The 21844-nt window shown below is 46.1% G+C and overlaps 2 protein-coding genes across 8 annotated transcripts; both read right to left on the reverse strand.

Moving 5' to 3' along the window:
• Positions 1–904: 904 nt before the first annotated feature.
• Positions 905–9466, reverse strand: HOMEZ (homeobox and leucine zipper encoding). Of its 2 annotated transcripts, XM_063090293.1 has the most exons (3): positions 9270–9466; positions 5731–5761; positions 905–3642 (listed from the first exon to the last, which is right to left on the reverse strand). In XM_063090293.1, the coding sequence occupies exon 3, from the start codon at positions 3608–3610 to the stop codon at positions 2039–2041; it is 1572 nt and encodes a 523-aa protein (XP_062946363.1). In that variant the 5' UTR covers positions 3611–3642; positions 5731–5761; positions 9270–9466; the 3' UTR covers positions 905–2038. The 2 variants fall into 2 exon arrangements, with proteins under 2 accessions (XP_062946363.1, XP_062946362.1); XM_063090292.1 differs by lacking the exon at positions 5731–5761.
• Positions 9467–14696: 5230 nt separating this feature from the next.
• PPP1R3E (protein phosphatase 1 regulatory subunit 3E) lies at positions 14697–20234 on the reverse strand. Of its 6 annotated transcripts, none has more exons than XR_010022930.1 (4): positions 19821–20234; positions 19057–19517; positions 17399–17539; positions 16656–17099 (listed from the first exon to the last, which is right to left on the reverse strand). XR_010022930.1 is itself a non-coding variant. In XM_063090464.1 (2 exons), the coding sequence occupies exons 1-2, from the start codon at positions 20232–20234 to the stop codon at positions 19095–19097; spliced, it is 837 nt and encodes a 278-aa protein (XP_062946534.1). In that variant the 3' UTR covers positions 16656–19094. The 6 variants fall into 6 exon arrangements, 1 of the variants encoding a protein (XP_062946534.1); XR_010022931.1 differs by having other exon boundaries at positions 18727–19517; XR_010022932.1 differs by lacking the exon at positions 16656–17099 and adding an exon at positions 14697–14943 and having other exon boundaries at positions 17399–19517.
• Between the last annotated feature and the right edge of the window lie 1610 nt (positions 20235–21844).

The raw sequence follows: 21844 nt of genomic DNA on the forward strand, positions 1-21844 counted from the left end.
GCATCATAATTGGAGGTAGGGAAGAGGGAGATAATATACTCGTCGGCTATGTTTCATTTGTGGATTTCATTTTTTAGCTTTGGATATATTGTCCCACTGCCAGTGTCAACAAGCACTTGTTCCTTGTCCTAATTTATTACACTTTTTCAACTTGCCTATTGTTTACTTTATGCCAAAGTTACTATTAAATATGTTGATTTTCCTTTCTGTCAAAATAACAGTTGGAGAACATAGATTTTGAGCTTCCTAAAGTACATAGATTAATAAAGAGAACTGCCCTTTTATTGCTATTGGAACTCTACTGCTATAACAAGATATAGAATGTTGGAATGGGCAAAGAACACTACCACTGAGGTCACTCAAACGTTTATTCTACTTCGGCTACTAAGTGGTAGAAATAAGGAATTAAATGGGTGGGCCAATCGCAGGCAGGCCTTAAGCAAAAATAGTGGAAAAATATAAACATAGCAGACATCTGCCAGAATTAAATTAGGTCCTGAGAATGATCTTATATCTGAACTAGAATCCCACTACCCTTTCTAGTACTGAGTTTATTTTATGTGTTTATTTTTAAAGGCATTTCTAGACACCTTTTATTTTGGGCAGGAGCCTGTGCTGTAGCAAGTGGAGTTACCACAGATATTGTTGTATCTGTCACTGATGAAGCCTAAGAAATTTTAATCATTATCATTATGGCTGGAAAACAATCTGCCTGGTGATAGATGCTGACCTACTGCCTTATAAAGTTTTTGTTCTTCTTAAATTTACTTCAATAAGTCCTGCCCCACCAACAAATAATAAAAAGTATACTAAATCAGAATGTTAATGGATTTGGCTCTATTAATCCCTAAACCATAGAAGTGGCAAAGTGGAGAAGAGAGAAATGATTTTATTTTTGGCCTTTTTATTATTATTCTAGCAATTTGGGGCTTCCACTCTTTTAGATGGTTAACCCATTGATATCTATTTGCTGTATATTTGATCCCAACTGATGAAAACCATTCTAAAACATCAATATTTAATTCAGCTAAAGACCATACTCCCTCTTTCCCCAAGACAGATCGTACAGAGAGGGAAAAGTCTCTTTTCTGAACACAAATTGAACCAACACCAAAAAGATAGAAAATCAGTCTCTGTCAAGCTGGACAGGAGGTAGTATCAGGTTTGTAAAACCAAACCTGGCACCTACCTCCACTGTGCTTTGATCAGAAGAAACCATTTCCTCTCCTACATGTCTCTGTAACATAATCCTATTTTTTTTTCACGTCTCCCCTAATTCCCACCTCCAATAAATATCCAGTCTTAATTATTCTCCACCCAATTATTAAACTTTTTCTCAAGCTCTGTGGGGAAAATTTACCCTGAGACAAATAGTGAACAGAGTGGGGATTTTGGAAAGAGATAAAAAGGTACATGGCAAAGTGGTCCCAGTATCAGAAATGAAAACATTCTGCTACCTGTCATTCAATAATGATGCAGGTGAAACACATAAAATCAAGCTGGTAAGAGGAAGTATTTGTGACAAAACTGGGACACACAGAGTCTTAGCTACATTATACTCAGACTCATGCTCAGAGAGAAAAGAAGGGGTGCAAGGCCGCCTTATATTCCAGGGAAAACGGTGGGATTGGGGATGCACTGGAATCATCAGTTGAATCAGAATTCTTTACTCCTCCTTCCCAGTCTTCCTATAGATGTGGTGCCAACATCTGGTCCCTCTATAGTACACTAAGGGAAAAGAACAATAGACATAAGGAGAGCAAAAGCTGTTTCTCAGCCCTTAGTTTGCCCAGATCCTTAGCACTCTCTACATTGAGGGGAGGGACCTGGATTTCTGTCAGTCTGATCCCAACCTTCATGTCCTATGGTCATCTTCCCTGGTCCACCCTCACTATATCCCCTTGTCACCCACCCTGAAGAACACAAAGTTTTTTAGTTCTTTGCCACAAGGTAATTTTAAAAATGGGTTTTTTTGTTTAAACAGTTACTAAGTTGGTTTATCTTTTAGAAACAGACCTCCCCTACCATAGCCCCCCACTCAGTCCTGTATGATCACATCATCATCATCATCATCTTCCTCCTCCTCCTCTTCTTCCTCATCTTCTGGCAGTTCTTCTTCCTCCTCTTCCTCTTCTTCATCTAGACAAACTACCACTTCAGCTGGCTCAGGTAATCGAGAGTCAAACCAGTGCAGTACCTGCTGGGTGCTAAGCCTTGAAGCCTTACTCAGTTGAGGGATATCAGTTTCCCGTAGCTGTTGGTGGGTTGCCCAGTACCTCTCCAAGGGTTGTATATCTGGTGGGGGTGGGGGGTTTGGCAGAGATTGTGTCTCAGCCCATTCGTTCAAGGAGCGGGTTGATGGTGGTGGTGTGGGAATTGCTGGGTCCTGGAAACTAGGGGCACCAGGTACTGCATTGTCCCGAAACCATTTTAGTTGCCCGTGCTTCAAGGCATAGCGTGTGTCACCAAACCACTGAATGATCTCAGGCCGAGGTAAACCAGTGATCTGTTCTAATTTATGGTAATCCTCACGCCGTGCCCATTGGCACTGTAAAAAAAAGGATTTGAGGATAGCCAGCTGCTCTTTGGTTTTGCGCTTGGTCTTTCGCTGGCGTTGCGTATCTGGGGAAAGGTACTCCATGGGGCCAACCCTACCTGATGCTGAGTTATGCCGTAGTCCATGGGGCCTGGCTGGCTCCACATGTGTGGGTAGTGCCTGTTCACTGGATGACAGTGACTGTGGGTTATGGCCCAGTGGCTGGGGGTGTTTAGAGGTGGCAGTAGCTCCATTAGCCAGTACCTGGGAAGAGGATGAAGAGGTAGAGGAAGACGAAGGAGTCATACTAGATGCTGACTCCTCCTTACAACTACTGGCTAGTAATGAGACTGGTGGGGGCTTATCCCGAGCACGTGGCTGGTGGACAGCTGCAGAATGGTTCCAGGAAGCCGTGCCTATGTCATGTGACTGGTTGAGACCACTTCCTGCGTGCTCCTTAGGGAGGCTACTGCTTTGAAGATCTTGCCAAAAATCTGATTGGTGGGAGAATGCTCCACTGCGAGGTGTCATCGGGGGCTCTTTTGCTTTCTGGTGACTTGATGGCAGTGGTGGTAACTGAGAGGACTCCTCAGGTTCTACCTTCAATCCTTTCATCTGAGTGGGCTCGTTAGGAGACAGAGGACCTATTCCAAGATCAACTTGTTCTGGAGGTGGCATTGGAGAAGGAGGCACCTCCTCTGGGGGCCGCCCAGCATGATGAGTAAAAGAGAGAAGGGATTTGAAATGGAGTTGGTCCCGATGGTAGACCACTCGGGCTCGAGTCTCTTCTATTTCTTCAGATGACCAGCTAATGCCACAGCGGAGGCGCTGGGCCATGAACCAAGTCTTTACTTTCTCCATCTGCAGCCCATAACGGAGGCAGAGAAGGGCAATGTCTGCTAGGCTGGGATAGGGAAAGTAGCTGAAGGTTTGTAGCAGGTGCTCATTGCCATCTAGCTCACTGGTCTGGGCTGCTTGGGTCCACACAAGCTGTAGCTCCTCAGAGATTGGAGGGAGGCAGATGAGCCCCACTGGTGAGCTATTAAGACTGCTGGCCTCTTTATTAGGAGGCATGGTGCTTTCTGATTTGTGCCCTTCAGAGACAGCTGTAATAAGAAGAGAAACAGCTCAATCACTGGGGCTCCTTTTGTGGCACATTGCTCAATTTCTATCAAACTGTTGGACAATAAAACAACTTTCTATACGTATCTTGTTGTATTGCTTTCAAAGTACTTCAACAGTTTCTCATTTAATTTTCATAACTTTATGAAGTCATCAGAGCCTATAATTTCTGAAAAGACTAAAGTCCACAGAAATTAAGTTGCACCAAATTACATGACTAGTGAACATTGTCACTAGGACAAAAATCTGACTTTGGAGATTAAGAAGGAAGGCTTGGGCTGCTCATTAGCTCAGTTGGTTAAAGCACCACCAAGGTCAAGGGTTTGGATCCCCTATCGACCAGCTGTCCCTCGCCTCAAAAAAAAAAAAAAAAAAAACAGAAGGAAAACTCATCCTTATATAGCCTTTGTCTTTCCAATTCAAACTTGCTTTTGGAAGCTATCCCCCAACTCTCTCTCTCTAAGTTTATTAAACAAGAGTCACAAAATGAAGACTCAACCACAAAAACAAGAGGAGCAGTTATCTCAGAACTGTTACTGTTTAGCTCCTAACAATTTATATTTCCCCTAGAATATGGAGATAAGTTGGAAATACAACTGATGAATCTGGAAGGTAGGACAGCACTGTCCTCTGCCCAGCCTTCTTTTTTTCTTTCCCTTCTTGGTGGCAGAGTGTTGGGGGGAGGTAAATGATAGTATCTTCAAGCCCTAAGCACAAACCTGATATCTTTATTTTTTCCATCTCTTGGTAGGATGAGAGATATAGGTCAGTGATCTGGGATAAATGAGGCTCTCTCCCCCTGGGTTTGGATCATGTGAAAGTGGAGAGAGGAACCGTTTCCTCCTCCAAGTCAGCCTTAGAACAAAGGTTATCCCCTCCCCCAGCCTTTGTCTCTCTTCCAACAGTTCAGCCTCTCTCCAGGGAGCCCAGAGAGCTCCCACAGACATTAATAGCCCCCTCCACACAGTGGAAGGCCTCCTGCTCTTATCTTTTCAGTCCAGCTTTCTCCTCAAGACCAGGTGAACAGGCTCATTATAAATGGTAACCAGCTCCCTCAAGCTACCCAGCAGCACCACTGCTCCTGGGGTTAGAGGTGTGGGGCCTGTAGAGATAGCCCCTGACTGTGCTTCATTCCTCAAATACCTGCTCAATTCATTTCCCAGAATATTCTGTTGACAATTTTAACTCAGCTCCCTGTGTGGACATTAGAGACCCTTTAACACATCTGTCACCCTTGACTCTTAAGGGAATCCCATCTGTGTTAATAAATATTCTGATCTGTTAAGGATAGGACAGGATTCCTATGTAAATGTTATATGATAAATTAAGAAAATAAATCTCAGGGCCAGCCCGTGGCTCACTCGGGAGAGTGTGGTGCTGATAACACCAAGGCCACGGGTTTGGATCCTATATTGGGATGGCTGGTTCGCTCACTGGCTGAGCGTGGTGCCGACAACACCAAGCCAAGGGTTGAGATCCCCTTAGCGGTCATCTTTTTTTTTAAAAAAAAAAAGAAAGAAATCTCAAGTCCGTTAAGTTAGAGTAATGTAATATCAGGGATTTTACATGATTTAAAAATTCAGAAGCATTTTAATGCATGTCACCATTTCCTTTTAACAAGCAAATCTAACAAACTGAAGGCCATGCAGATGATCTTAAGAGCAATACAGCTTGAAGAGGCAGTATGGCATGGTGGGTAGAAATATGGATTAGTAAGGCCAACCTGGTAGTTCAAATCCCAGTTCTGCCACTTACCAGCTACGTGATCTTGGGCAAAAGTTACAGAACTTATATAAGCCTCAGTTTCCCCATGTATAAAAAATGGAGACAGTGCTGAGTGTATGTACAGTTCATATTTTTACCAAGCACCTAGTATGTTATGTATGCATAGTTATGTATGTTAGGTGTGATGCACAGGCAGGGCATAAAGCAGCTATCAGAGATGGAAGTCTGTGGGTGAGGCAGATTTGAGATTAATTGCAGCTCTGCCACATTCTAGAATGTTGCTTGCCCTTGGGCAAGTTATTTAACCTCTCTAAGTGTTAGTTTCCCATCAGAAAAAAAGCACCTACCTGGCAAGAAAAAATGCACTTGACATTATGCCTGGAATAAAGTAAAGGCTCAATAAATAGCAGTTTTTAAATCATTACTTCAGCTTCACTGGGTGATTCTGACTGATATAAGGTAATGCTCCTCCTAGACAATGTGGGAACTGGTACAAAGACTGAATCACTTAAAATCACTGTTTTCAACCTGTTTTTGCAGAGCCCTAACTCTAGCTAGCAGTGGAAGAAACCAGGGTATCTATGATTTTATACTTTTTTATATTTTGGGGTTTGGATACAATTTCAGAACGGATTTTGCTGCTTTAACAAAGTATGAAAACCACTGCTTTAGGAGAATTGCATCCATAATTTGGATCCTTTTTGGTTGCCATGTGAATTGCCAATGTGGTAGCTCTACTTTCCCCTCCCATGTTCATCCCAGACACAGCTGAGTAGCCTGTGAAGCAGTGTTTGCATGGCCAGGTGCTAAACCACCATTTAGAAATTGTGGCCCACCAGGAACACCACCAAATCCAAGCTGGAGAATACTTTATTGATGGAAACACTCGACATCCACTTAACCTCATTTGTATCCTGTTCTGTAAAGACACAATAGCACTTTAGATATGAGGAAAATGTAGCATAAGGAATAAAGCAGTCCAGTGTGAGGATGAAGACTGCCAGATGGGAATGTGAGGCAGGCAAACATATACCCACAAGGAAGGATTCTGCTTTCATTCATGTGGTTTGATATCCTTCAGATTCTCATAGCATCAGCACCACACTCTCCCAAGTGAGCCATGGGCCAGCCCTCAGATTCTCATAGCATCAGCTTGATATTTCACTATAACATGCAGTAATGCAAATAACATATTTAGTGTACTATATACATCCTGTTTTCACTTACATAAAACACAGGTTATGGAAGACTTCCTGAAACAAAACGGTGCCTTAAATCAAGACACAGCTATATAGCTGGTACATCCTGGAAGAATCTGGCTTTGAACTAAGAAGAAACTATAACCAGAGAGTGGCTCATGAGAATTATAACAATTAGGCCAGACCCTATAGAAATCAAAACCATAATGAAGACACTACAATGTTTTATGTTCTTATGTCAACATTTTGGAGAAAGGAGAAAAAGAAGGGAATCAAAGCTGGAGAAATAAGTACTCCTAGGGTGGAAGTGGTGGTGGTGGTGGTATAAAGAATCTATTCTGAATAATCACTAAATGTGTATCCTTATTAAATATGCCAGATACGCCCTACTTCTACTCCCCCCCCCCCCTTACCTACTGTTAAAGTCACTAATAGCAAATATAGTCAGGGCTGGACAGTTAGCTCAGGCGGTTGGTTAAGTGTGGTGTTATAACACCAAGGTCAATGGTTTGAATTCACAGATTGGCCAGCCACCAAAAAGAAAAAAAAATTAAGAAAATATAGTTGATTATAACACCCTTCTATCCCCTTGGGCTTTCCGGATCTCTGGGCAGATGGCAGAGAAGAATGAACTACCTTAAACTTCAGTGTTCACCTAGTCCTAAGAAAAAGATTAGATCTTTGGGCTCGAAGCTAGGCTTATAGTTAAAGTAGGAGACAGTTAAAGTGGGAGACTAGATTTGATCCTGTTGAATTCCCTAAATCTTTTTTCAGAGATCTGAAGTACTGCCTGAAATGTGTTTTGGTGTGATACAGTTTTAAGGTCCTTAAGGACTTTTAGTGATATTCAACTTACATGCTTCTTAACTTTTTGGATCATAAACCTCTTTGAGAATCAGATAAAACTTACGGACCCTCAGAAAGTTATGACTACTCCTTCTCCCAAAATAAATATTCACACTTACACAGTGAACTCAGGGGGTTCAATGACTGCCAAGAAGCCAGGTTAAGAACCTCTGCCTTACGTTTTCCCAACTTAATAAAGGCAGTCGTGGTAGTCACTTAAGAATGAACACCTTGATGTGAATGAACAGAAAAAGTGGATGGAAGACTCAAAAGAATTTGAATAAGTCTAGAAGGGAAAGCGTATTCATATTAGGTGGAGAGTGTGGAAGGGGGAAGAGGTGCTCAACTGGGCCAGGAGCCTGTCTTAACTGACCTACTGGATTATATGACCAATACCCACAGTGCACTGGATACTAGAGGTTAGACTGCTCTCTAGTGTGCCAAGATCATCTGCTTCATTCAGTTGTTATGTGGGGGGGGGGGCCAGTTTTGTGTGATTCCAAAGCTGTTTATGTCCATAAACATGTTTATGTTTTTCTGCATCTGTATAATGTAATTAAACGTCACATAAATTTATAAAAAATTACTACGTTAAAAATTGTGCCTATAAAAATTAACTCATGCTTTGGGAGACATAATACAAAGAAGAATATACATTTTAAAAATTGAGTTGGGAGTTGGCAAAGCAACTGTAAAAGATTGGGGGTGGAACTAAAAATCTCAAAAGAAAATCTGTACTCAGATTGCTTCTAAGTGTCTAAATTCTCCCTGTAAAGAAATCAAAACTAGAAATTATCGATGATGAAAGTGTTTGAGTGGCTTTCATCCAGAATGCACACTAGAATTACCTGGGAAACTTAAAAACCAGGCCACCTTCCTCACCATTTTGATTTAATTAGTCTGGACTGGGGCCCAGGCATCCCTAGTTTTAAAAAGTTCTCAAGGTGCAGCCACTTTTGAGACTCCCTCGTGTAGTTAATTCCAGAAAGACAACTGGGAACTCCACAATCAACAGATTTACACACAAAAAGTCTCAGCACTACACCAAAAGATTGGTGAAATTAATGTACTTTTAATTATAATGTTTAAGGTATATACGCATTATTTTTAAAATCCTCAACTTTGGCATTTTCAATTAGTGCCATCTACCTGTCCTAATCATATAATTTAAAAGGGCTTCTAATACAGGGTGAGAAGGAAGTTCACATGATAAAAAAGATCTGATCTCGGCCCACATTACCGAACAGGTCTCGGCTTGAGTCTTCTTTCAGTTTAGAAGTCTCAGATTAGGACGCAACACCAGGAACCTCTGAGGACTCAGGTTCTCAGTTTCCTGGTTGGTTTTCTGAGTATGGCTGGGTATGGGAGTCAGAAGGGTCGTTTTCTTTTAAAACTTTCGTTCCCAAAGGCCACCGCTCCAGAAGTAAGGCCAGGTTCTGTACGTGTGTTGAGGTCGTCGGGAGGTAGTCATGGGGATGGGGGAAGGCCTGGGAAGGAAATGTTTCTCCTATCCTCCAATTTCACAGGCAGTCTAGAAGACTCCGAACTGGGTCAGAGAACAAAAAGTTGCTGCACTTAGGGGGATGAACCCCAGGAGGCAGGCGAATCTCAATCCTCCCCTCGCCAAGGGTGTCCCAACCCAGCCTTCCTCTCCTCCCTACACAGCCACTCACCCTCCCCCATTTACAACAGGGAACCGAAAAGTCCGGAGGAGAAAGGAGAGGGAACCGGGACACTTCGAACCTAGAATTCTCCTCCCCGCAGCGTGGGGATGGGGCTCCGGAGGTCGGAGATCGTCCACAGGCTGGGAAGGGAAGTCCAGGGGGCTGGGGATCACTCACCGCAGTCCGGCCCGGGCGGCGGCTCCCAGCCTCGCACCATGGGCCGGGGGACAAGGGGGAGAGAGGGCAGGGGGCCTCCGGGTGGGAGTGGGGTTGCTGCTGGTGCGGCCCGTTCCGAGCCCACCCGCGCGGAGGGCCGGGACCAGCACTGCTCCCCCCGCCCCAGAGACCGCGCCGGGCTAGCGCAACCCTGCCCCAGCGACTTGGAGGCGGGGCGGTGCCCAGGGGCCGTGCCAAGGTGGCCCGAGTCCTGATTGGTGGACACAGGCAGGCGGGCACCGGCGGAACGCACGAGGCCAGCCATTGGCTGCGTGAGTCTGGCTGAAGTCGGCTATTGGCTGCGTGGGCCTCAGACGGGGTCAGCTATTGGCTGCGTGGGACCGGGAAGATGTCCCCCGAGGCCAGGGTGCCGTGAATGGTACCTTCCCCCTCTCGAACTATCGGCGCCCGGCCTCTGGAGCACACGGGGTCCTGAAATTCCCCAACGAGAGACAGAGCACTTTGCTGAAGCGTCTGGACCGCCAGTAACTCTCCATTTGTTTCCTCCTGAGGGAAACCCACCAGGAAGACCTTATCAGCCTCCCCTCCCCAGCCTTACACACGAGCCGCGCCTTCCCCCGCCGACAGCCCAACCGCCGCCCGCAGCGTCAGCTGTAACGAAGCGCCTAAGGCAACCGGGAACTTGCTGTCGAGATGCAGAGCTCGAGAACTTGCCACCCGAGCGACGAGATCGTAGGAGCCTCTTCGCGGGTCGAATTGGCACCAGACAGGTGTTCCCAAAGACTAAGTGCTGAAGCGTTCACCTTGTTGGGACCTGCCAGACCCTTAGGCTCCCCTCCCTGCCCTAGTAAAGAGGATCTGGAGATCTGCCTCGTATTTGGGGACCTTGGTTTTCTCTGTCAAGAAAGGGATGACAATAAAATGGGGCTTCCCACCAAAGCAGTATCCCACACAGTACGAAGGTCTGGGCCAAAATGTGTATACTTAGGATTTCCCATCTTCTGACTAAAACTTGGGAACAATACTTTCTAAAGTGACTCTTCTCGTGTTGGTCTTTGAAAAAGTCTCTTCTTGCCTAATGATATTAACTAATCTTAATATTAATTAATAGCTTACATAGCTACTATAATTTATAAAACAGTTTCAGACTTTGCCCTGTCTTGTACCTCATGGCTCCCCTCTCCTTATATACTCCAGGAAACCAACCACCATAACTCCACTTTTCATTCTTTATTGCTCCACCCTAAGGTCTAGAGATCTTTCAGGGTTTCCAGATATCATAAATATTCCTACTTTAGGCTGGCCGGTTAGCTCAGTTGGTTAGAGTGCAGCCTTATAACACCAAAGTCACGGCTTTGGATCCTCATACTAACCAGTCGCAAAAAAAAAAAAAAAAAAAAAAAAGTCTTTTCTTCAGCGCTGAGTCCTACTTTCTGTCGCTGGCTGTGTATTTGCCACTGCCACGCCTCCCCCATTACATTTAGTAACAATCTCAACTCCTAAGAGCCAGTCCCACAACCTTCAAACTAATATCTGGCGAAAACCTCACAGAGGTAAACAAAAAAAAGACATATATACTCGTCTTTAAGGTTACAAATTTCTGATCCCACAAGGTTTGAACACAAACCTTCTCTAAATCATGACTATTATTACAATGCCCCATTGGTTTGTATGTAATGAAGGAGGGGAAAGGTGAAATATTTTAGATAGCAGCAGCCCTCAGTTACCAGAACAGAAATCATTCCCTCATAATCCAAACAGCTAATGAGACTGGATTGACTTGGAAGAATTCATGCTTGTTTGGCTGGAAAACCAGGCAGGAACTGTTAATGAGAAGTAAGCATTTGACTATGGAGCGTTTAGTGAGTCATTCTGGGCATCACTGGTCATGGGCTTGGAATTATAAAAGGTGAACCACTCAGTCACATTTCTTGTCTCAGAAAGACTCTCCTAAGGGTCAGGAGTAGGGGGTAGACTCAAAGACAGATTTAAGAGAGGGGGGAAATCCAAGGAACGGAGACGAAACTTCCCTGTCCCAATTCCAGAGTGCAACTGAAGCCTCCTCCACCTATGCGGTTTCACCCCATACTATGTCTTTAGACGAGGGAGTGGACTTGGGTGGGGAAGTGGAGGAGAGGAAGAGGTCCAGGCTGACAATATAAGAGAAAGGAGTGCCCCACCTTTAACAGGACAATAACCTTCCCAGCTTTTCCAGGGACTAGGGCTGAAAATGAGGACTAATGTCATCCTCAATGTAGAGATGTTAATGCTCTATCTTTGGTGAGAATGTTCACTCCCTTTGCGTGGCTCAGATAGTCACAGGACTAACTACAGGTACATTTACCCTACAGCTAAAGAATCTGAAGTTTCAGGGCCCTCGCTTGCACAGAAGACTTGCAAGGCCCTGGAGAAGCCCCAGCAACATGTTAACGTGGTCGCAGATTTTTGTAAAATTTGGGAAAAAAATATTTAAACTGTAATTGTTTAAGATTGATGTCTGTTTCCTTTCTGGTCTCCCCTCCATCACATTTTCCCTTTTGTCACGTGGCAATAGAGAGACCATGAACACTTTGGGATTGGCTGAACAAGTTGAGTTGGGGATACATTAGTTTGGGTTTAGTAAGTGTACTTATGTAGTTTGCAGTTACATCTGTAATTATATTATCCCCATGTAGATATTAATGTAGTGTTACGGACTAAACTGTGTCCCACCAAAATTCATGTTAAATTCTCACCCCCCAATACCTCAAAATATAACTGTATTTGGAAATAATGTCTTTAAAGAGGAAATTAAGATAAAATGAGGTCTTTAAGGTGGATTCTCATACAATATGACTGGACACAGACATGCGTACACACAGAGGAAAGACCATGTAAAGACATATGAAGATGGCTATGTACAAGCCAAGGACAGAAGCCCCAGAATGGAATCAACTTTGCTGACACCTTGATCTTGGACTTCTAGCCTACAGAACTGGGAAAATAAGTGTATGTTCTTTAAGCCACCCAGTCTGTGCTATTTTAAGACAGCCCTAGCAAACTAATATACAGTAGGTAACTTCAGGGAATATCCCTAACATCGTCAGTTCAAAGGGTATATGACATTAATCACTGTAAATTTGAAACACCCGAAAATCTTCTACTACATATATGAAAGAAATTTGAGAGGTTTTTCCAAGTTTGACAAAAATCTTAAAAATTTATTCGATATCACCACTTACTAGGTGTGAAGGTGAAATTTTTCTAAATTATAGAGAATAAAAACTGATCAATCATGCTAGATCATCTTTCTTACTCTTTACAGAAAATATTATGTAATCATGATATGAAAAGGCTATCAAAGAACATGCAGCCAAAAAAACTGTAGGAAAAAAGTTTTTCAGGAATTTTTTATCAGCTTTTTAAAAACTGTAATTCGTTGATATCTTTTCTCATTCTAAAAAATATTCACTTTTGTCTCTGCTCTGCCATTTCATAATGTGATCCCCTGCCATCATTGTCACAACCAACTAAGCCTTCACCAAATGTGTTCCCTGGGCTTTGGAATTCCCAGTCTCAGAAACTGCTTTGAAGGCGTCTCTTGGCTGCCTCAAATTTCTCAGCCATGTTCACACAAGGGACCCGTTCTTGGTGCTGGGAGTGTTCTGGTGTAAATGTGTTACACGACCCAGATAAGTGCTCGTGTAAATGGGTCCCCCCACCCCCTGACACCCCAGGTCATGCTTTACCCATATTAGGATGAGCTGCTAAACTCTCGGCCTTCCTTCGGGAGCAGTTTCTCAGCGTTGCCTCCTCTTGCGCGCCCCGGGGGGCTCTGGCTCACGCCCGCGTTTGCCCCCCCACCCCCGCACGAAGTACTGAATTTTCCTACAGCTGAGCGATTTCTTAGGTCTTTAACCGCTAATCTGAGTTTAACCTTCAGTGTCTGGAGAGGCGCCTGGGCTGCTCCCAACCTTCAGTAACAAAAAAATAAACAAACATACACAACAAAAGCAAAAAATATAAATAATAAATAAAAATAAAAAATATTCACTTTTGCCTAATTTTGTAATTTTGTGCTTTTTGGCAGCTGGCCAGTGAGGGGAACCAAACCCTTAACCTTGATGTTACAAGGCCATGCTCTAACCAATTGACAGCCCTGTATTTGTAATTTTGTATTTTTCTTAAAAGGGGCTCCAAAAGTTGTATGCTTCAGGCACCAAAAACCTGGATCTACTCCTAGGTCTAACCAAATGGATATGGTGAGTTTCTGCCCCATTGAGGGGAACACTGTTCTAGCATTCTGTGCCCTGTCTCCTAAGAAATATCAGAGCTGGAGGGAGCTGGAGAGGTGACTAGTCAGAACTGCAAATATCAAGGATTTGGAATAGTAAAAGTATTGAAGGTATTTACAGAAGAGAGTTAAGACAAAACTAGATGTGAAAAGTCTGGAAAGAGGCTAGGGCCACAGAGACCTCAAGCAATAAGCCATGAGGAGAACTCCTGGAAAGCCTCCACTTACCTCTCTTTGAGGGTCTGCTCCTCATGCTGATTCTACCCTTCAGCATATCTGGCTTCACTTACAACACATACCAAAGAGTGGGTGCTCTGCAGTGACATCATACCTTGGCCATTATGATGTAATGAGGAGGCATCTGATTATTCTCAGGGTATTCTCAGGGTAGGGCTTCCCTATCAGGAACGTTGTTTCATTACTTTCCAGGTAATTGGATTCTTTCATTATTCATGTGATGTGGGAGTCAAACCTTTTAGAACTTGATCTTTTTCTTTTGGCAACTGGCCGGTATGGGGATCCAATCCTTGATCTTGGTGTTATAACTGTGCTCTAACCAACTGAGTTAACCAACTAGCCCTAGAACCTGATCTTTTTCAAAGACTCTTTCCCTTTATTATTTCTATCACTCCATTCTGGATTAGACAGAGGTCCTAGCTTTTCCTCTATATCATATATCTCATCCTTTGCTTTAGGGTTACCCTTGATAAGGAAAGGTATTTGCTTTTCCCTTCAGTGTTCAAGGAGCAGAATGTAGGTCAGGTGGCCACCTTAAGAAGAGTCTCCCATCCAAGAAGAAACACAGGGCTTTTCTCAAGCTGTGCCCTTTAACTGTACCACCAGCAAGTGCAGTGCCCTGGTAACTTTCCCACTACCAAAAATGGTGGCAGGATCATGTTGTGGTGTCTTATACCAGAGCTGCTCAACTCTTCATCTCCTTCCCATCCAACTCTTGCATAGCCAGAGGATTCCAGCAGTAAGGGAACAGGACTAAAAAGTGAGATGACCAAGAAATGGGGGGTCAAGGAGAGAATCTTGCCTCTGGGTCTCTTGCCACCCTCAACCCAAAACAAAGAATACTTCTAGATATCTTGTGATATTCTTTTCATATTTCAACTTTATTTCAAATATGAGGTTTTATATCTAGAAGGGAATACAGCTGCATGAAGAAGTTGAAGTGAGGTACAGTACTAGTGGGTTTGGGGGCCCAGTGCACAGGGCTGCACCATGAATGGTTTGGGGAGGCTCTGGGAGGGCCTGGTGAGAACAGTGGTTTGCTATTCTATGGGTGGATTATTCGTCTTTTTAGCAGTGTCACTGTTCTTTAGCAACATCACCCAAAGAAAGGTCAAGGCTGCGGACACAGAGAAAACTATCAGTCCCTTCTGTTTTCCTTTATGCCTGGATGAGAAGGAAATGGAAACTAGTAGCAGAAAATGAAACATTTCTGATGTTATCCCTTGCCATGAAAAATCATGGGTCTACTTGTGTAGAGAGACCTGTTTCTTTGCCTGGGAAAGGGATGTGATCAGGATGGTGGGGATTAAGCCCCATCTTGAGCTGCACTAACAAGTTCTCTGACCCTGCTGGAGTCACTTCGCATCTCTGGACCTGTGTTATGTGTGGAGGAGTCTGGACCCAAAGACCTCTAAAGACAAGCCCTTTCAGGTCTCTGATTCTATGACCTGCAAAGTGCAAGGATCCAGAGGAGCTCCAGAGAAACACGGAGGTTAGAAGCAAGGAAATGTGGGAGTTAGATTCGAAACTTGAGAAGTTAGGGCTTATCATGAAGAGAAATAATGAATTATATTCATAAACAGAAACAAAGGAACTAAAGGAAGGCTATGGGATAGGACGGTATAGGAAGACCTCTGAGGTCTGGATAAGAGGAAAGAGCAACAGTGTTCCTGCTGGGTTGCCTCAAGGACCCAAGCCCCTGACCATGGCAGCATATTCTCTTACAGCACTTCCTAGTCCATGGCTGACATGTTATTGCTCCTGTTCATACAGTCATCAGCCTGTAGAGGAAAGTCTCCACCACAATACCTAATGCATAACACATAACAGGACCCCTGAAGATTCTGCTGAACTCCTAGTGTTTCCCATGCCAGATCAGACTGAACCATCTGGAAGGAACCAGTGGTTGCAGCTCTGTCTACGTGTACTCTGCTTTGCTTACTGGGGCTGGAAGAAATATGGATGAAAGTTCTGGAAAGAGTAGTGCAGGAAGGAAAGGACATACTGCCTAATCTTGGTTGATTTGCAGATGGTAGGGAGAATCTCAGTGTTCATGTGCTGGAAGGGGAGTGCACACCAAACCCAACAAGCCAGGGAAACCCTGCAGAGAATCTCAAAAGGACCATGCAAACAGAAGCCATTCAAGAAATATTAGTTTCTTCCCTATTTTACAAGGCTTGGTGGCACTAATACTTGTATAAGTTCAGGTTCAAAGAGGGAGAAACCCGTTATTTGTGTGTTCAAGGAAGCTCAGCCCAGGTCCAGCCTTGGGGCAAGAATGGAGGAAACAATCAGCTTACCCCCAGGCCCTGGGGCAGCTCAATATGGGAAGAACCAGAAGACTCACTTGTTCTCTAAAGCTGGGAATGGGGTGTGGGTGAGCTTCGGTACTTCTTACAGAGAAAGAGTTCAGGGAACAGGATTATCCTTGGTCCCCTGCCCCAAATTTACATTTACTCACTCAGTAATACTGGGGTTCCCAAGAGAAAGTCTGAGCACAGACCATCCAGTAGTTGTCCTAGTCAGGGACCCTTCTAGTGGAGACATTAGGGGGTTTGCCAGTTCAGGGCTAGTGGGGTGAAGAAGAGGGAAGGGGCACACCAACAGATGTGGAGGGTTGACTAGGGCCAGGAGAGAATCCCAGTGGAAAGGCTAGAGTTTAAATAGGAGCCCAAGTTCTCTAGCAGGCAGGTGGGGTGGTCACTTGCTGATCCTGCAGAGCTGGGACACTGGCACAGAACACAGCAGCAAGCTCCTAGGAGGAGCAGATGAAGCTTGGAGCCCTTGGTGCTTTACCTTCTAAGTCAGTTCAGGAGACTGGGAGGATGGGAAGGCAGAGCACAATCAGAAACAGGTCTTTTCCTAATAAGAGGTGATATATAGCAAGGTTTTTTATTTTGTTTTTAAAAGAAAAAAATGTAACATCATGATTATGCACAGAGGCTCTGGTGATTTCCTGGGTTCACAATCCTAACTTTGCTATTTACTAGCTGTGTGATCTTGAACAAATTACTGAGCTTCTCTGAGCCCATTTCCTCATCTCTAAAACAGGAATAATGATAATGCTCAACTCATAGGGTTGTTTTGAGCATGCATGCAAAACACATTTTAGCAGATAAGTGTTAAGTAAATGTGAACTATTACTATTGTCAATACACATAACAACAATAATGCATACATATTAGGTAAGAGATTGTTACACAACAGCCCCCACCCAGTCTCCCTATTATCCTCCTCTGGGCTCCTCACTGATGACTAAACAGTGCATTGCTTGGTGGCTTCCAGTACAGTTTCTCTCTTCACTTTGCTGGAACTCTGACCTGAAGGTGATCCACAAGATGCATGAAATTCTTTCTGTTTTCTTCACAACATAAGGATGATGTTTAATTGGGCATTTGCTTGAGGAACAACCTGGGGTTCCTCTCTTTCAGCTGTCCTTATTCAAAGGATTAAGGGTGTGGACAGGTGGGGCATGGTAACAAGCCCCATAATCTATTCTGAATGCAAGTGTGGGCACATGTGCACACTCCACTCCCTTCACTTAGTGATAAGGAAGATGGGGATCCAGAAATTTTTCTTTGATAAATCATAACAGAAAAGGGCATGGGAAGCTAGTTACCTGGGAGCTCCTTGTTTATCTGTAGCATCAGGAACTGCTTCTTTCATCTCTTCTCCTTTCTAGAAGACTGTCCAGGAGCCTGAGGGAGGAAGGTGGATCAACCATGGTCTTGGAGAAAGGGAAGTAGGTTCTCCACCCCTTCTAGAGGGAGAAGGAATAGCAGAAATCAACGAAGATGAAGAGGGAGGCAAACGGAAATAGAGAAAATGAAGGTAAATACCCTATATGATAAAAAAAAAAAGTGATGAGGTGGGACAGGGACATGGTAAGAAAAAAATTTTTTTTTCCAAGTTGGTTTGATTCTTGATTTGGTATGTTTTCCATTCCTTATACCCATAATCTTTTATCCTCAAGAGAGCCCCCAAACTTTCTCTTTTCATCTTTGGGACTTCCAAGCATCATTTTCCCCAACAGAGATGCACCTCCCCAAAGTTGTCTCAGAGTATGCAGGCTGGAAGTCTATGGGGGCAAGAGCAAAAAGCAATGGACAGAGGATGAGCTGTGGTTTGGAAGAGGCTCTGGAATACCCTGAGGCTACAGGCTAGTTGTGGGATGCTTCCTGGGCTCTGGAACATGTGTGCCAAAAGCTAGAGGATCCATCCTTAGCCCCAATCAGATGCTCAAGGTGCTGTGCATTCTGAACTACAGCACCAGGTTGGAGAATGTAGCTTCTAATCTACTCTGCCATGCACAAATCATAAAATGTCAAACAAGAAGGAGCCTTAAGAGATCATCTAACTCAAATCCAGTTTCCCACGGAGGAAACAGTGGCCCAAAGAGGTGAAGTAACATGCCCAAAGTTATACAGCTAGTGACTTCCTTTTCTTCTGAGGCATAAAGAGTAAATCAGAATAGTTATTCTCATGATTCAATGTCCCTTGACAAACACAGTCCATAACGTGCTCAGAGGTTAATGGAAGGTACCCCAGAAAGGTGAGGCTGGCATTTTTCTGGAAGCCCCTGAGTGTACCAATCCCTTAGACACCTCATTATTTGGCCACAAGGACAGGCTTGGAGTTGCTTTTGCCTTCATTGTCATCGCAGGCTGCCTGGAGGCAGAAGGAAGAATCTGACTGCTACCTGTCCTCACTCCCAAGCCAGTCCGTGGCCACTGAAGCCAGGAACTGTCAGAGGTGACAAGGAAATCCTGTCATAATGCTAGGGACCAGGGAGCAATGGCCAAGTTCCTGGGATTAAGCAAGGCAATTACAGTTGAGTTAAAGCTAGGATGGGCAGGACTGGGGGACCTGAGACGGCAAAGGCGGGTTAAGAAAAGGGAAAGAGCCAGCAATCCAAATGATTTCAACTGGGGTGGGCTATAAAAATACCTCCTCAATCCCGAAGGCGTTCCTTAACCTTCGACTGCCTAGGCCTGACGGGCCTTTCTCCCAGTGTCCACTCACTGAGGAGAACACCACCATCATCCCCATTCTTGGGCTCTTCTTCTAATCCCTTCGGCGCCCTTTCCAGCCTTTCTCCTCTGCCTCGGGTTCCTTGCACTCACAGCAGAGCTTCCTACATTCCGCCCACCCCCACGCCCCTTTGAGTGCTCCCACCGCGCTCGCCCTCCCGCACAGGACTCTCTTGGACGGCGCCTCGCCAATCTTGGCGTCTCCCCTTCCTCCCTGCCACATCGGGTGCCCCCCGGCCCCGGGTGCCTTTGCTGTTTTCCGCCGTCGGCCGCAGACGCCTCGTCTCAGATAAAGTGGATCCAGCCCTGGGGCTCCGGGGCTCCGCCACTGCCCGGATGCTCGGGCCCACGTAGAGCATAGTCTCGGCCGCCGTTGTTGTCCCAGAACTCGTGACCCGTCACACGGTAGCGCAAGGCGAAGAGCAGGGCGCCCCCAATGGGTGGAGCCGGCAGGCGGAAGGCGAAGCGGTCGGCGCGCGGCGGGGGCGGGGCCGGGCCGGCGTAGGCGGCGGGCACCTCGCGCTGGCTCCGCCAGCCGTCGGCGCTCCAGCGCACGCTCACGCGCTTCTCATAGGCCAGGTCCAGCACGCGCGCGCTCCCGGCCACGCCCAGCGGGCCCGCCTCGGCGCGTTCTAGGCAGATGCGCTGCGCCTGCAAGCGGGCGGCGAAACCGGGGTCGCTGGCCGGCTCCAGGGCGGCGCGAGCCTCCTGAGGGAAAGAGGGAGGGGAGGAGGGAGCCCGGGGCAAAGGAAGGGAGAGACAGGGGGCAGGATCAGGGCCGGCTCTGGGCCAATCAGAAGCCGACCCCGGCTTCCGGGGCGGTGGAGTCAGGCCCAGCGGGGAGAATAGCCGAGAGCCACTAGCGAATGGGCACCCCCGAAGGAATGAGCAGGCGCAAGCCCAGGGCTGTGGGTGGAGAGGGGTGTTCCCGGACAAGTCCACTCCCACACGCCCGCCGCGGCCGACTCGGGGAGGTCCCGGGAAAGGGGCGTGCCCCCGCCCGCCTCCTACCTGGAGGCCGCGGGCAAGGGGCTGACACGGTGCGAAGTGGCGGAGGGCGTCTCTCTGCAGCTGGACCTGAACGTGGAGGGGTACCCGGGGCAACTCTCCGGGGCGGAAGCGGCGCACGGCGGCCAGCTCCAGCCCCAGCGCGTCGGCGAAACGCACTCTCTTGCGGGTGTCGGGGCTACGGCTGCGGGGCGCCCGGGTCCCGCTGCCTCCGGCGGGTGCAGAGCGGGCCCTGCGGCCCCGACTCGGAGCGTGATCGCGGGATCTGGCCCCAAGCCGCGTCCCGGCCTCGCCTGACTCCTCTGGCTCCTCCTCGAGGCTGGGCCGCTGGCTGCGATAGTATGCGCGCTCAGTCAGCGTGGCGATAAAGCTCAGGTTGCGGGGGATGTCGGTGCGGGGGGGCCGCTCGCGGGACATGGCACCCCCCGCCCCGGCGGGGCCAGCCCGCAGCGTCACCGCGCTGCCCTCCCTTCCTCTCGCCCGCGTCCTCGTAGAAGCCTCCGGACCCGCTTCAGCAGCCTCTCACCGCAGCGTACTCTCCTTGCTGTCACCTCCAGGATCCTCCACCTCGCGTAGCCCTGCTGTGACCACCTTTCCCTCCCTCTGGCAGTCAGCTCCTAGACTATCACATTCTGCCTTTTGCAAGCTGTCTGCTCTGAGCGTGCGCTCAACCACGCTCACCCTCCAGTTCCGCGGCCCTCGCGGCCAGGGCCCCAGCCCACAGCCCTCTGACAGGTGGCACCGCATCTGTCTTTCCTGCAGCACTAGGGGGCGGGGACTCCACCCTTTCGGTCCCGAGTGAGGCCAGACAGGCTTTTTAAAAAGTCCTCAACTTCTCCGGCACGGAAAGGGTTAACACCGGGAGGAAAGAGTAACTTTTCATTTTCTTGCACTGGAAGGTTCAAAATGCCGAGCTTGTGATTTATCTTCAGGGCTCACCGTTTTCTTAAACTTACTTTCCAGGTTTGGGTGGGGTAGCGATGGATGCAAAGAGGGAAAGATCATGAAAGCTAGGTAGAGTCATTTAAATAGAAGGTGAGATGTGGCACTCAAAAGGGTGGGTGGCTAAACACCATCTGTTGAAAAGATTCCTGAACCGAGTGCAGTTGTGGGAAGACCTAGCTTCTAACCCCACATCTAGTGCTATTTAGCTGTATGACCTTGAGCAAGGCACAACATCTCTGGACTTGTTTTCTCAACTGTAGGGAAGTGGGTAAGAGTTCTGATCTCTAAACCAACTGTAAGCCCTTTGAGGGCAAGGGCTGTGGCTGATTCATGGTCAGTTTTAGCAAGAGGTAGGCCCTCAAATTATTGAATGAATGGGCACACAAAACTCTCTTGGAGCTGGGACTATGGGGTTCTAGTTACAGTGGGAGCTCCCAAGAAGGGCACGGAGTTGGCTTTTTTCCCTTACATTTTTCCTACATTAGTGGGAAAAAAATCATGCGAAGTGTTTTTAGTTTTTTCTAACTTCCCTACTGATCTTATATAGCATAATGTGCTAGGTACTGCTGTAAGAGTGTTACAAATATAAACTAATATAATGCTCAGAATCATCATAGGAGTGGGGAGTATTATTCCTATTTTACCCATGAGAAAATTGAGGGAGAGGGGATAGGACCCTTCCCAAGGGTCATATAGATAATAATTGGGGAGCTGGGATTAGGACCTCAGCAGTTCAGCTCTAGAGTGCACTCTCTTACCACTTGGTTATTTAAAATTAAAATGTTTAATAATGGTTAACATCTTCAGAGTATTAAAATGGGGAATCTTAGAAACGAAATCTCTAAATTTAAAACAGCAGGGTAGGTTAACTGTAGAATCATAAGTAACTATGTTGGAAATAAAGAATGAGGCTTACTATTGTACAATTCATTCCTACTTGCATTTTCACACCAGTTTTAACCACAGTAATGCTATTTAGCCAGGACTCAATTTTAAAGCTATATTTTGTTTTATTTTCTTATTTTATACATGTATATAATATCCATGGACATATTCTCTTCATATCTTAGGGTGTTAAATAA

The sequence above is a fragment of the Cynocephalus volans genome, chromosome 3 (genome assembly GCF_027409185.1).
Source record: "Cynocephalus volans isolate mCynVol1 chromosome 3, mCynVol1.pri, whole genome shotgun sequence".
NCBI lineage: Eukaryota > Metazoa > Chordata > Mammalia > Dermoptera > Cynocephalidae > Cynocephalus > Cynocephalus volans.